The 15,492-nt window shown below is 38.6% G+C and overlaps 1 protein-coding gene across 1 annotated transcript; it reads left to right on the top strand.

Annotated features, from left to right (window-relative positions):
• The first annotated feature begins 3,835 nt into the window (after nt 1–3,835).
• Nucleotides 3,836–11,813, top strand: LOC143889627 (alpha-terpineol synthase, chloroplastic-like). The gene is made up of 8 exons (XM_077393902.1): nt 3,836–4,809; nt 6,635–6,896; nt 6,973–7,269; nt 7,310–7,400; nt 10,257–10,477; nt 10,597–10,724; nt 11,056–11,304; nt 11,388–11,813. The coding sequence occupies exons 1-8, from the start codon at nt 3,898–3,900 to the stop codon at nt 11,676–11,678; spliced, it is 2,451 nt and encodes an 816-aa protein (XP_077250017.1). The 5' UTR covers nt 3,836–3,897; the 3' UTR covers nt 11,679–11,813.
• Nucleotides 11,814–15,492: the final 3,679 nt, after the last annotated feature.

Raw genomic sequence — 15,492 nt, 5'->3', positions numbered from 1 at the left:
AAATGGGTGTAAACATTGCCCCCACATTCCTTCAATTAACTGAAGGAAATTGATGGCATGTAGTACTAATAAAAATACATCAAAGACTAAATGAAATTTCATTATTATAATTCAAGGGAGATGATATTTTCATTCCCCCCTGCATTACGTGCACACTCCACTTATAGCGTGATTTGATGTCAAAAAGCATTACGTGCACACCCCACTTTTCACGTCAAATCATGCTATAAGGGGAGCGTGCACGTAATGCAGGGGGAGTGAAAATATCATCACCCTAATTAAATTGGACTTTCAACTTTTTGAATGTGAATATGAAGAGGAATCAAAGAATTATCGCATATTTTCCTGCTCTTCGTGTCATCTCATAAGACAAGTATTATCAGAGGGTTGAACATGTAATTAAAAAACGGATTTTGAAAATGCTGAAATGGAGGCATACAATCATAGCACATCTCATAGTCATATGTCTAGAGCTATCTTTTCACAACTCTTTTAACTTAGTTTTTCTCTGCTTTTCCTCCTTCAATGCTTCTTTCAACTCAGAGTTATGCAGCATCATTTTTCAGCCGAGAAATCCAGCAACCATGTTCGATTTTTGAAACTGTTTAAATTGCCCATCTGGTTTTCGATCATCTTTAACTGCATGCTCATTACTTCATCCTCCATTTTAATGGTGTCAAGCACAAACCCTAAGAATCCTAACAATTTTCCTGCACCTGATCCTAGTGGCACTCTCGATCGCTTAGAGCAGTTAATGGAAAATGGTCATCGGTAATCAACACTTAGGCACTTTATGTCATTCCTGAATCTTCATCTTTCATCTTAGGTCCTTGATGTATATAAGAGCTTCCTAGAAAATAATGAAATTTTTTCGAAAACAAAACATTTTAGAGAATAACTCCTATGAGAACAAACCAAAGTTAATATCTCCTATTGGGCCAAGGCTAAACCAATTCATCTTAGCCTAATTTTTATACAAATTGGAGAGATTGGATGGACCAAGTCATTTTATGTAAGGCCTATTTCCCAACTCCTCCCTCTTAACATAGCGCTAATGTCTTCACCCTTATTCTTCTGGTCTTGTTAAACAAGTTGTTTTTCCTTCGAGGTGAAGGATAAATCGTGTCAGCAAAATGCTATTCCATTCCTGTTTTTAAAAATAGTTTTGAAGTATATTTTTCGTGTGATCATGTCATGTTAGTGCATTGTACATGTTATTTTCTTGTAAAATTGACTTAAAATTAGAAAATACGAAGAAATGAATTATCACTCCTTCCTAAAGGAGTGTTTTTTGGGCCACACTTTTCTTCCTTCTCATGATCAATTCTGGTGATCCTAGTGGTAACTATATGTCTAGCCAAATGCCGTTTTGAAGACCTTGATCCGATGATCCTAGGCCCTTGATCCATCAAAACTCATTTAGGATTCCACTAAGAAAAGCTAACATGTTGATTTTGTGGTACTTTATCTTACACATGGGATATCCATTCATAGAGGGAACATGATCATACGGGTCTCCTCACGATGTGTCACAATCAAGATCAATGGCTTTGATTCACATATATATACCGTTAAGTGGGACCCAAAAATTATCTTATTTTTCATATGCAACATATTCTATGTGGTCATTCTTTTTTGGGATTTGTTAGGCAATTTTGCATAAAACCATTTTGCGGAAATAGCTAGGCAACTGGGATGAATTAAATTAGGGAAATGCTATCAGCACTACGGTATTTTATTTTGATGATCGCACTCTCACTTTATTAAAAGTACAGTATGGCCCGCACCATAGGATGATCCAAACCGTTCATTAGATGGGCTACAGCCTAAATGGGTTGTGCCCCAAAAATTATTTCCATAGGATGATCCTAATCCTCCGATTTGTAGAGGATTAGGATCAACCCTCTAATATTCAGTCCCTGTACAGATTGGAGGGTTAGGATTAACCTATGGAAATGATTTTGGTAGCACAACCTATTTAGGCGGTGGCCCATCTAATGGACGGTTTGGATCATCCTATGGTGCGGGCCATAGCGTACTTTTAATAAAGTTAGGAGTGCCACCATCAAAATACAGTAGTGCTAATAACATTACCCATTAAATTAAGGGAGATGATATTTTCAACCCCGGCCCTCCTCCTTATAACCTGATTTGACGTGAAAAGTGGGCAACTTTATTTCAAATCACTTTATAAGGCGGGTGTGCAAGTACTGCGAAAATATCATCACCTTGAGACAAAATTTGCAAAAAGTGAGCCTATGTGGCTATTTTCTCCTGCGAAGGTGAGCAATGAAATGACTTTCTACCAAATTGCCTAGCAAATCCCTTCTTTTTAGTACAATTTTATTTGCAAATAAGAACAGGTTATATACAGGCCGTCTCAAGCCTCTGAAGAGCTGCTGTTGGATCAAATATCAAGGGTGGTACATCTATCGTACCACCTTTAGGTGTTCATAAGGCTTTTATCATATAAAGGGTGGAAATATCAGAACAAGGCATACAATAGCCGGAACTCGGAAGTAAAATGCAGTCTCGTGACTTTGAGCGGACAAAAATTTTCCGTGCTTTTCCTTGAAACCATCGCAAACTTTCCCGTGAATCTCTGCATGTTACTGTCACGAGAGAGTGATATGTTCACCCTTTATGTCACTTGGGACAGCCCCCTCTAGTATATTTATTATTACTCCTGTTTCACTACAGGAGGCTGTCCGAAGTAAAATAAGGGTTGAGATACACTGTAAATCCGTAAGCTCGTTGAGAGGCATGACCCCTCTCACGTCTTTTTAACACTTTTCCATTTTTGTCGTTTTTGTTTGGCTATTGCACCAGAATAAAATGACCAATATACCCTCGCAGATGAATGCCTAAAATACCCCTATTATACCCTCCTTTTTTTTCTTTTTCTTTTTTGTAATTTTAACCTTTAGGGAACACTTGGATGCAGAGAAAATTTATCTTGGAAAAATATCCCCATGAGAAATGAGATTTCCAATGTTTGGTCAACTCATTTTTCATGGATTTTTTCTAAGTCAAAAGATTCCCTATTTTCCATGAAATGTTTCCCATGGCATATTAACTTCTCATTTTATTTACAAACTCTCTATTTTTTCATACAACACATTATTCCCCAAAGCAAATCACTACTCTCCCACTTTTGAGCAAACAAACAGAGCAAAGAGTGGAATTTTGCTTGGATTTCTTGGGAATGATGTTTTTTTCTCTCTCTTCCCTTCTTTCTTCTCTCTCTATTTTGGTAATGACACCGCATACCACTACTCTACAAGGTTAACAACCAAACACTACTAACCACTATTTTACGAGGTAAGTTCTAGGTAAATCCAATGCTTGTCTCCTCTTTGTTGACTACTGACACCACTAGGGGCGGAGGCACATGACGGGGGGCCATGGCTTGCAAAACTTCTTTTATATTGCATGGATGTACATGCATGCTTTAGGTAGTTTAGTGGCCATGGCCACCCAATGACCAATGCAGCAAAGTGTAAATTAGTCTGACCCCCCAAGTTTAAATTCCTGCTCCGCCCTTGGACACCACAAATTTACGAGGTAAATACTTGCAACCATAGCCGCCAGGGTTGTAGACTTCCCAAGAAACAACAAGGCCTAAGAATCACATCTAGTCAAGGAGATAACGTTGAGAGAGTCACCTTCTACGGGACAGCTACGAAAATGAGTGACAAAGAGTTGAAGTCCAATTGCAGTGCACCCAACGCCCGTAGCGTTTTCCGATATTTATTTTGGCCATTTCCACGCCAATAATTCCCAAATCCCTCATTTTTTCAATAAAGGCATTTTGGTCATCCCAATAATTTCACAAACCCACCTCAAAAACAAAAGCCATGCAATCAAACACAAAACAAAACAGAGCCACATTTTCCCATGGCCTCACCTTTCTCTAGTCAACTTCTACTCACCCTCATCTTTCTCCTCTTCTCATCAGCCTCTCCCCTCTCTTCCCCTTCTACCACACCTCTAGCCTTAAAGTGCAGCCCATCTCTCCAAAACCCCCAAAGCAACAACACAAGAACCCTCCTAGAAGATCTGACTTCTAAAATATCAAGTACCCGGTTCACAATCTCGACCATCGGTCCCGAACCGGACCGGCTCCACGCCTTAATCCAATGCCGGCCCGATCTCTCATCAACCACATGCATCCATTGTGTACAATCCGCAAAAGATTACAGCTTTGCAAATTGTCCAAATTCCAATGCCATTACAGTATGGTTTGACAATTGCTACCTCCACTACTACCACTATCCCATATTTACACACCAACTTCAAGTGTTCCTAACCCGGTCCAACCGGTCTAATGTTCTAGGCAGGACTGGGTTCGAGCCGGCACTCAACCTTTTGCTCTTACGGCTAAGAGCTAAGATCGGTCTAGCCTCGCACCATGGGTTTGCCACCGGTGAAACTTACTATGGCGATGGGGGTCGGATTTTCGCACTAGTTGAGTGTCTTTATTTTGTTACACCTCAAAGTTGTGAGACATGCATAGAGTTGGGGATTATGAAGGTTTTTAAGGATTGTGGTTGGAACGAGGGTGGGGTTGTCATCGCCGGAAGTTGCTTGATTCGCTTCGAGACTTACCCATTTTTCGACCAAGGTCGGCCGGAATCCGGTGGGTCAGATTCGGGCGGGTTCTATATTGCTAATAATGATAGTGTAGAAAGAGATGGTTATATGGGTGTTAAGGTGAGGGTAGCTTGGATTTGGGGCATTGGTTTTGTTTGTCTTGTGGGGTTCGTTTTGGGTGTTTGGTTATTGAGGAGAAAGATAATTTCTACTAAGGTGGGGGCATTTCCTATGGAGATTAGTGAAGGAAAATTGTGAAGATATGTGAAAAGTAACGTTGGTAGATTGTGTGAATCAAGGGTTGTTTTAGATAAGCTAGAACATTTTAAGGGGGTGTTTGGATACATGGTTTTTAGAATCCAGGTTTTACTTTGAAAGCAGTGTAAAATTTTGGATTTTACTATCCATTATCCAGGATTTGAAGTTTCTAATTCAGGTTTTAGAAATCTCTCCTCCATCATCAAATTTCTAAAACCTGGAAACGGGATGATCGATCTCCTACTCTCCCACTTGACAGAAAGAAGGACGAGAAATCAAAAAATGGCGGACGGTCTCATTCTCTCGTCTCCCATCCATGATTTTGGGGAAATCCAAGATTCTAAAATCCGCATACCCAAGCGTCCCCCGAGGGAAATGGCATTCGCACTACCATGTTTTGATATTTCCACTAAAGCATCTTGCATGTCTTTTAGTTTTTAAAGAGCCTGTCAAAAGGTTAATACATTTCCCAAGAAGCTCTGACAAGCCAATTAAAAAAGAAAGGACAATCTGAGACGGTGTAACTATTAAAATATGGTTGTGCTGATATCGTTTCCCTTGTTTAATTAGGGAAATTTTTTTTTCTCTAATCTTGCCCAAAACCCAATTTTTTTTTAAATTATTGGCCAATTATTTATTAAAAATATATAATATTTATATTTATATTTATATTTATATTTCAACCCCTTGTTTTGGTATCGTCCACCCATGTTTGGGTGCATTTGGATGTATTTGCTACATTCAAAACCTTTGATCAAGAGGTGATGATCATCTGATCAAAATACACTAGTAATCGCCTTCTCAGCAGCTCAACCGATGGACCTTTCTCTCACACGTTGCACAAATGGAGCTGAAAATTGATCGTTGGGTAGTCGCCCAAAAGCAGCCCTTCACGAAAAATGAAATGCCAATTTTGGTGACACATTATTTCACATCTGTTACAACTACTGCTACCCCTCCTCCACAAAACTGAATTGTCAATTCTGGTGACACATTATTTGACGGTTTATCCATCGCCAATGAGTGTATTTCTTGTTGTGGTAGTGCAAAAAGCATCATTGTTCACACCCATTTTTGGTTTTACCGTTCATAAATGACCGGATCAGCCCCGTGCGTTTGGGGGCATCCCCTCCTCACTCCCGAATTCATTTTGTTTTCTTCTGTGTTGCATAAGTGGATAAACGCCGTGTTTCTCACATAAAAAAGTCTTTTCCATCTGTAAAAAGGCAGTGGAACCCAATGAAGAAGTGTCGTTCCCCTCTTCTTCTCAATTGCTTGAAATCCAATCCCAGGGGATGGAAAGTTTTCGGTCTTTGACCACCCCCTTCGAATTGAATTTATGATCCTTGCCTCGGGAGAGGCTGGCACGCCGGCACCAGCACGCACACACAATCACATAGCCGCACCCTGAGCTCACATACACACACCCAGACCGAAGGCACACACGATCACACACCTGCACCCTGAGCTCACATACACACACCTGGACCGAAGGAGGTCCAAAAGCCGCGCCAGCATCTATATAATATTCTTTGGTAGTACACAACGTAGAAGGGGTTCAAAGCTCAAACGAATAAAGAGAAAATTTATGTCTATCTCTTTATATCAAGTTTGTAATAGGGGGGGAAAATATCACTGCCCTAATATTTATTCTCTATTTCCATACTAAGCATCATATCTTTCTATGTTTATATCTTAATTGCTCTATACTCATCAGGGTTTAGATTGTGTATATTCATCCAAGATAAGTGGATAAATCCCAGTTTATCTGTAATCTTCACAGGGTGAGAGGTACGAGAGACAGCTCGAGAAGCTAAAGGAAGATGTGAGATGTTTGCTAAAAAAAGTGGATGAACCCTTTGCTCGATTGAAGTTCATCGATGCCCTTCAACGCCTTGGTGTCGGGTATCACTTCAAGAATGAGATTAAGGATGCATTGAGTATTATTTCTATGGATGATAACAACGCGAGGATGGAGGACGATCTTTACGCAACGGCTCTACGATTTAGGCTTCTTAGACAACATGGGTTTGAAGTCTCACAAGGTAAATTTGCTCTCATGCCACGAAAGTGCTTTTAAACTTGTTGCAATCTCCATCATTTACATTGTTTGTTAGACAGATGTTTTCCATGGCTTTATGGACGAGAAGGGAAATTTAATGGCATCCCTTTGTGAGGATATAAAGGGGATGTTGAGCTTGTATGAAGCTTCCTACCTTGGTTTTGAAGGGGAGATAGTCTTGGACGAGGCAAAAGTTTTCACGATCAGGCATCTCAATGATTTTAAAGAGAAGAGCGTAGATCAGAACCTAAAACAACATGTCGAGCATGCCCTGGAACTTCCTTTCCATTGGAGGATGCCAAGGTTAGAGGCTAGGTGGTACATAGAATTCATGTACCACCTAGCCTCTAACCTTGGTATCCTCCGACGTATGCTTCGAAGCATACATCGGAGAAGAAGACATGAACCCTTTGTTATTTGAGTTGGCTAAGCTGGATTACAAAATGGTGCAAGCCATATATCAGACCAATATTAAAGCCATGTCTAGGCAAGTGCATACGAGTTATCATCCTTGTACATCTCTCTCTCTCTCTCTCTCTCTCTCTCTCTCTCTCATATATATATATATATATATATATATATATATATATATTTTTATTTTTTTATTTTTTTTTTGAAGTGTGGATATCAATCCCCCTATATATATGGAATAAAACTTGGCTCCAGACCGTTCTGGAGGAAGTCCTCCAGCCCCTCTAATAGCAGGGGTTGTGGAAATATCAAATCAATGGCTACTTTTTATTTTCAAAAGGAATTGATATTTCCACACCCCTTGCTATTACACTATTAGCAAGGGGTCTGGAGGAACTTCCTACAAACCAGCCTGGAGCCAAGTTTTATTCATATATGTGTGTGTGTGTGTCTATATATATATATATATATATATATATATACTAGTAAAAAACCCCGTGCGATGCATGGGCCGACAAAGAACTGTAAGGACCACATCATAGGTTGATCCAAACCGTCCATATGATGGAACACATCATCAAAAGGTTGTGCCCGTAAAATCATTTCCATAGGCTGATTCTAGCCCACCACTCTATAGAGGTTTCCATAATTAAAAAAGCATAAATGAGGGGGTAGGGTTGAAATTATGTAGCTTTAATGGGTGCCTTTGTTAAAAAGCATAAAGGAGGGGGTAGGATTGAAAATATGTGGGTTGAATGGGTGCCTTTGTTAAAAAAAAGTCAAAAAAAGTGTTGTGTAATTCTCATAGAATTTAGGAGAAATTCAAATAATTCTCTCCTTTTCTCTTTTGCTATATAGTATACTAGCAAAAAACCCCGTGCGATGCACGGGCCGACAAAGAATTGTACATACCACATCATAGGTTAATCTAACCCGTCCATGTGATGGAACACAACATAAATAGGTTGTGCCCGTAAAATAATTTCCATAGGCTGATCCTAGCCCTCCAATCTATAGAGGTTTCCATAATTGTTGTTTCTCTTAAGGTGCCCAGAATTCGTCAATATTTTTACAGGTGTCCTGCATTCGTAATATCAAACTTCCTATAATTTGACCCGCACATAGTGACTAAGGAAAAGTAGTCTTTTTGTCATCGTTAGGGGTGCAACTTGGGTCTCAACCCGACCCAACCTTATTTCCAATTCAGGTTGGGTTGGGTCGGGTTGACCCGATTTGATATGGTACCAATTGTTGAGCACCTCAACTCAAGCCGGGTTGTTTTGGATTTTGAGAACCAATAGTGAGTCACCAATAATCAGTTTTTAACTCACAATCAGTTCTCAAAATCCAAACCAAACAGGGACTAACAATTAACAAAGGGAAATGTTATCCACACTACTATATTAAAGTACGATATGGCCCGCACCATAGAATTATCCAAACCATCCATTGTGGACAGTGGAGACTATTTCAATGTTGAAAAAGAAAAACACATATACAGAACTTCTTCAGATGGAACCCAAATTCGGGTTTCAAGTCGGGTCGGGTTGCCCGATAACCCAACCCGACCCGATTTCCAATTCGGGTTGACTTTTCCCAACCCAACCCAACCCGATTTGCGAAAAAGTTTAACCCGACCCAACCCAAATTCGGGTTGAACCCGTCGGGTTCGGGTTGAACTCGACCCGCATGGGAACATCCAAGTAACAACGATAGTTTCAAATTATATATAGTGCTAATGTCCTCACTACCATATTTTATAATGGTACTACTCACCGTATTTTGATGATCACACTCCTCACTTTATTAAAATGTACGGTATGACCCGTACCATAGGATGATCCAAACCGTCCATTAGATGGGCCACTGCCTACATAGGTTGTCCCCGAAAAATAATTTTCATAGGTTGATCCGAACCCTCCGATCTATAGAGGGTTATAGGTGGATCCAAACCGTCCATATGATGGAACACAACATCAATCGGTTGTGCCCGTAAAATCATTTCCATAGGTTGATCCTAGCCCTCCAATCGATATAGGTTGATCCTAGCCCTCCAATCGATTGGGATTTCCATAATTGTTGTTCCTCTTCGGGTGCTCTGAATCTGTCAATATTTTGCAAGTGTCATGCATGAGTAATATAAAGTAGTTCTTTCGTCATTGTCATATGTCTTTACCCCTTCTTGGTAGTTTTTTTTCGTAATTGTCATAGACAGGTACCCTGTGTCGGTACTTTTCGTATGTAGATTACGAATTTACCCTCAAATAATTTCTCATAGAGATAGATGTTAGATATCAGCAAAGGGGTTAATGGTAAAAGAGTAATGCAGATAAAAAAGAAAAGAAATTTCTTTTTCCTCCCTATTGTAGTAGATAGATATGTGTGTGTGAATATCAGTCCCCTATATATTTGTGTGGATATCAGTCCATTATCAAAAGGTACCTCTCTCTCTCTCAAAAGGAAATTTCATTATCAAAATATTAAAGTGTGGATATCAGTCTCTTATATATGTGTAATTCTGGGAATGTCTAGCCATTTTTCAGCCCTTCTTTTCCAGGATTGAAGTGCCAACTCATTTGAATTAAATGAATAAGACAATTTCAGCTGATTTGGCTCTTCTCTCTTGAAAAAGAGGGGATGTGAAATTGCTCTGTGCAAGATTGCTTAGACAATCATTGTAAAAATGCATACAGGGAAGTAATAGCGACATTCTCTTGCTTTAATAATCACACTCCTATCTTTGTTAACAAAATTTTAATTGGCTATTAGCTAAAGATACAAACCCCGAAAATATTATTAATGGCCAATCAAAGAAGTGCTAAACAAGAGGAGTGCATTATCAATATAATGGAAATGGATGTGTGTGGGAGTATAAGGTACCTCTAAATTAAAAGAAGTTACATTTCGTTTATATGTTTCACTTACGTCGTAGGTGGTGGAGAGATTTGGGACTTGGTAAGCACTTGAGCTTTGCTAGAGACCGTTGGATGGAGTGCTTCTTATGGGTTCTTGGAACTATGTCAAAACCTGAGTTTGGACGCAATAGAGAAGTGCTTACAAAAGTGACTCAACTAACAACAACCATTGATGATGTCTATGATCTCTATGGTTCCATAGAAGAACTGGAGCTCTTTACTGATATTGTTGATAGGTAGAGAGTTCGTACATATTTTTTTCAATCTCAACTTGAGAGTTTGTCAATAGTCTAGGACCCTACAATGCTTCTTGTCAAATTCTCATATGACAAATATTTGATGGAATTTTTGCAGATGGGATTGTTAACTCCTTGGATCAACTTCCAGATTACATGAAGATATGTTTTTTGGCTCTCTTCAATGAAATGGCTTATAAGATCCTAAATGAACTGGGATTGGAAATCACCTGGAACCTGAAGAAACTGGTACTATATTCATTCTTTCCCTTAAGTTAATTTTCACTCTTCTCAAAACTCCTACACGTCATCGTTGACTCGCAAAATTCGACTCACTTTGAGTATGGATGAGTTCTTGTTCTAGTCCAAATTTTTTCCTTCAAAGATAATCAAAACACCATTAACTCTCCTGTTATGACTGCCTCAGTTGAGTACTTGGCCGGGTCAACCGACTACTAACAAGGATTTTCTTTGGTCGAGTTTTGACCCGCACCCGCATTTTAAAACTAATTTCAATATTTCATTATCATGCGTGCAATTAGTGTTTAAGGTATCTAATGAGAAGATATATTTAATTTAGTGGGCAGATTTATGTAAAGCATACCTTGTGGAGGCAAAATGGTATTTCAATGGATATACGCCGACGCTTGATGAATATCTAAGCAATGCATGGATTTCAATATCAGGGCCAGTTGTGCTAGCCCATGCTTATTTATCAGCCAAAACAAAGATAACGAAGGATGCACTGGATTGCATACAAAAGTATTCCAATCTTTTACGCTGGTCATCGATGATTCTCCGACTCTGGGATGATTGGGGGACTTCAACGGTAAATTACCCATACTTACTTCTATCTTGCACTATTTAAATCACTGACTTCAATGTTCATATCAATTTTTTTCAACAATGTAGGATGAACTTGAGAGAGGTGATGTTCCCAAATCTATCCAATGTTACATGCACGAAACAGGTGCTCCAGAGGAAGTTGCTCGTGAACATATAAGAGGTCTAATTAGTGATACATGGAAGAAGCTGAATAAAGATTCTTTCTCTTGTTCCCTTCCCGAATCTCTAATCAATGCTGCATTGGATCTTGCAAGGATGTCCCAATGCTATTATGAATTCGGAGATGAATTTGGTTCTCCAAATAATGAAACTAAGGAGCGATTCATATCATTGCTGGTTGAACCCATTTTGGTATGAATAAGTTAGTACAAATGGATTTGCATTTGTTCAAGTATAAATGATTAAATAACACCAACTCTAAAGGCTTAAGCTTAAGGAGTAATTGGTTGTTTGACATTGTATTAGATCTATTGCATGTAAGTCTTGGGTTCAAAACCTCGACCCGGTAGGCAAGGCTTTGAAAGAGAAAATGGATTGGCCGGACGACCAGACACAATAGGATAGGTGGATCTGTATGTTATGTGCTAGTTGGGGGACTTCAGGCTCCGGTGGAATTTGCGTATTCTCTTAACTAGAAATAAATATCGTGACGCTCGTGCTTCTTTCGAGGAAACCTTACGCTGTGTAAGCTTAAAGAATAGGTGGCTTTTAAGCCCCCTAAACGTAAGGCGCCTTACGTTTAGGGCGCTCGCGCTAGCCAGCAAGCAGCAAGCGAACTTACCATACTCAGAAGGGCGTGAGAGGGGGCCCCCATCAGGCTGGATCGGTCAATTTTAGGCATGTCTATCAGGCTGGGATCCCCATTCCATCTCCTCCTCGAAGGAAGAGGCTCAAAGGCGGAAGGGATCGCCCTTGACCCCACTACTGCTCTGCTTGCTTGACAACTCCTTGATATTAAAAATTCATGTGTACAGCCAACCCAAAAGAAGGACGAAATGTGCCACGTGTACCGCCAACAACAACAAAAAAAGTGGGGTCACATGGTGAGGGGGGAGTGTTGAAGTATAAATGATTAAATAACACTAACTCTAAAAGTTTAATTAAGCTTTTGGAGTAATTGGTTATTTGACAACATCAATCATAGAAAACACTACGGATTGAAATAAACACCGTGTAATCACTCTTTAGTGACAGAATGAAGTCATAATCCCCAATGCTTTGTGGGTAATTTGCTGATCGTCGATTAATGATCGGCTCCGATGGTTGGGTGCTTAGATTGCATGTAATGTGCTTAGCCCTATTTAAAGTTCTCCGACCTATGGGTGAATGCAGACGAGAAGGCGGCAAGCGTGAGAAGGAGCAAGGGGTGTACAGGGAGAGAACTGGAAGATCCATCTTATTCAAGCTATGATTAACGATGAAATTATATATACCCACTTCAATCTCATGTAACATGAGTTATTTTTCCAAAGAAGAAACGTTTTTTTTTATGGGAAGACCTGATTTGCTTTTCTTTCCCAGACAATAAGCTTGGTGTGTGGTGGTAAAACAAGAAAAAGAATACTAACAAATACTAAAAATAGGAAGTCATAGTTCATGCATTTTTTTTTTCTGCTCTTGGGGATGAACAAACTCAATCTCTAAAAGATATCTTTTTGGGCAGACAAAGAAACTTGGCCCACCGGTAGGTCCTAAGCATGGTGATTTAATACCCTGAAGAGCACACTAATTGGAAGTATAAATGATTAAATAACACCAACTCTAACACCTTAACCTATCATACATTCTAACAACCATGGTTTCAAATTTTGGTTTCGGAATGCGTTTCAGTCCTCACCGAAACTGAAATTTAGGCGGAAATCTCAAAATTTCGGCCAAATTCCGACGAAACGAATATTTTATTTTATACCAAATTTCGGTCGAAATTTCGGGATAATTTTAAATAATTACAAAAAATCGAGATTTTTGGGTAGAAATCCTTAAATTTCGGACGAAATTTCAGAAAAATGGTTCAACCGAAAATTTGAAAATTCAGCCAAAACAAAGTAATGTTTCGAGCATCCCCGATTTCTGTTTTGGGGTTGACCGGAATTTCGGATTTCGGTCGAAATCTAAAAACCATGCTAAAAACATAATGAACGAACAATTTAATACGAATTCATCACATCAATGACAGTAAACACTATGGATTGCAATAATAACCGTGTAATCACTCTTTAGTCACTGAATGAAATCATAATCCCCAAAGCTTTGTGGGTAATTTGCTGATAGTACATCCTTTGGAGGCTGATAATGTTAAGGACTGGGTTAGAGGTCGCCCACCTTCCTCTTTAGCACGTTTTTTGGCAGGTTATTATAGAACGTTTTTCATATCATTTTAGGAGAGAAATATTTCCAAACATGAATTATTAGGTTTATTGTTCATTAGCCTCTAGGAAATCGTGACTTATTGAGTTTAGGTAGTTGAAAGGGCTTGATAATAAGACATCATCCAAACGCCTTTCTGTGATTTGTTGCTTTCATGGGCTTGTGACACATTTCTTCATATACTGTCAGCATGCCAAGATATGACAACACCATAAGGTAGGCAACTAAGGCAAGCCTTTGCTTCTTTTCGTGTGATTTCATACTATGACACACCATATAAAATCTCGTGTTCGGATGCCATTATTTAATAGGAAAACATTTTGCTTTTGTAAATATTTTAGTGGTTCAACTTTCGCAATTGATCCTGTTTAGAGAAAGAGAGTGTAACCTAAGGGCCCGTCTGGATACCCCTTGGATTTGGATTTGGAGGTGAATTTGGATTTTTAAATTCAAATTCGGCGTTTGGCAAGCCTTTATGACATCTGGATTTGGATTTGAGTGAAATCTACAAGATTTACAAATTTCTCATGTTAGTGTAATTTTTTGGATTTATAAATCCTTTCTACGAGAAGTTATTTATAAATCTAAATCTGACTTGTAAGGGGTTAAAATGACCAAAATATGCCAAAAAAGTGTTAAATGACTTAAGTACCCACATGACATTAAAAACTGATCAAAATATATCGTATTAGGTAAAATGACTAGAAAATCCCGAGTCAGGCAAAATGACCGAAATACCCCTATACTGGGTAAAAATGACAAAATACCCTCGAGTCGTCCAAAATGACTAAAATAAACTTCTGACATAAAAATAATCAAAATAACCTCATATAGGGTGAAAATGACTAGAATACCCAATATCATGAAAAAATACTAAAATACCCCTAGATCAAGTAAAAATGACCCATGACTCATAAAAAATGACTAAAATGACTAAAAATACCATCATGAGATAAAAATACGACATATTAGGTAAAATGACTAGAAATACCTCTATACCAGGTAAAAATGACAAAATACTCCCGAGTCGTGCAAAATGACTAAAATACCCTTATGACATAAAAATGATCAAAATAACCTCATATAGGGTAAAATGACTACCCCAAGATCATGGAAAATTATCGAAATACCCTTATATCAAGTAAAAATGACCTATATGGCTCATGAAAAATGACTAAAATGACTAAAAATACCCTTATGAGATAAAAATGATAAAAATACGTCATATTATGTAAAATGACTATAATACCCTCGGGTCATACAAAATGACCGGAATACACCTATACCGGGTGAAAATGACCAAATACCCTGAGTCATGGAAAATGACTAAAACACCCTTACGACATAAAAAATGATCAAAATACCCCCATATAGGGTAAAATGACTAGAATACCCCTGGATCATTGGAAATGACTGAAATGCCCCTATATCAAGTATTTTAGGGCTTTTTGGTTTTGTTAGATTTCAAATTCAAATCCAAAGAGCATCCAAACAAAACAAAAAAATTTAGATTTGAAATCCAAATCTATACGTGGTCATCCAAACGGCATTATTTATAAATTTGTGAATTTTAAAATTCTTGATTTCAAATCCATGAATTTTGGAAATCTAAATTCACCTCCAAATCCAAAGGGTATCCAAACGGGCCCTAAGTGTTTTGCTGTCTGGGCTCACACACAATGGGTCCTTGTTGCAAAGAAAGTAAGAAAATGACAATTTTGGCGAGATATAACACATTTAAAACAGCTACTGATGTTGGCACTACCATGTTTTGATGATTTCACTAACTCAGCTTGCCTTTAAT

Source organism: Tasmannia lanceolata, unplaced genomic scaffold (genome assembly GCF_043159265.1).
Source record: "Tasmannia lanceolata isolate RefF3 unplaced genomic scaffold, GAP_Taslan_0.1 ptg000013l, whole genome shotgun sequence".
Classification (NCBI taxonomy): domain Eukaryota; kingdom Viridiplantae; phylum Streptophyta; class Magnoliopsida; order Canellales; family Winteraceae; genus Tasmannia; species Tasmannia lanceolata.
The sequence above is the reverse complement of the archived record's forward strand: the minus strand, read 5'-3'. Positions and strand labels throughout refer to the sequence as shown.

What these genes read in the sequence shown, in the direction of transcription:
- LOC143889627 (XM_077393902.1), top strand. Translation starts at nt 3,898, where the DNA reads ATGGCCTCACCTTTCTCTAGTCAACTTCTACTCACCCTCATCTTTCTC. An exon ending in GAAAGATAATTTCTACTAAG is followed by an intron (nt 4,810 to 6,634) that starts GTGGGGGCATTT and finishes TAATCTTCACAG; the next exon opens with GGTGAGAGGTACGAGAGACA. An exon ending in ATGATTGGGGGACTTCAACG is followed by an intron (nt 11,305 to 11,387) that starts GTAAATTACCCA and finishes TCAACAATGTAG; the next exon opens with GATGAACTTGAGAGAGGTGA.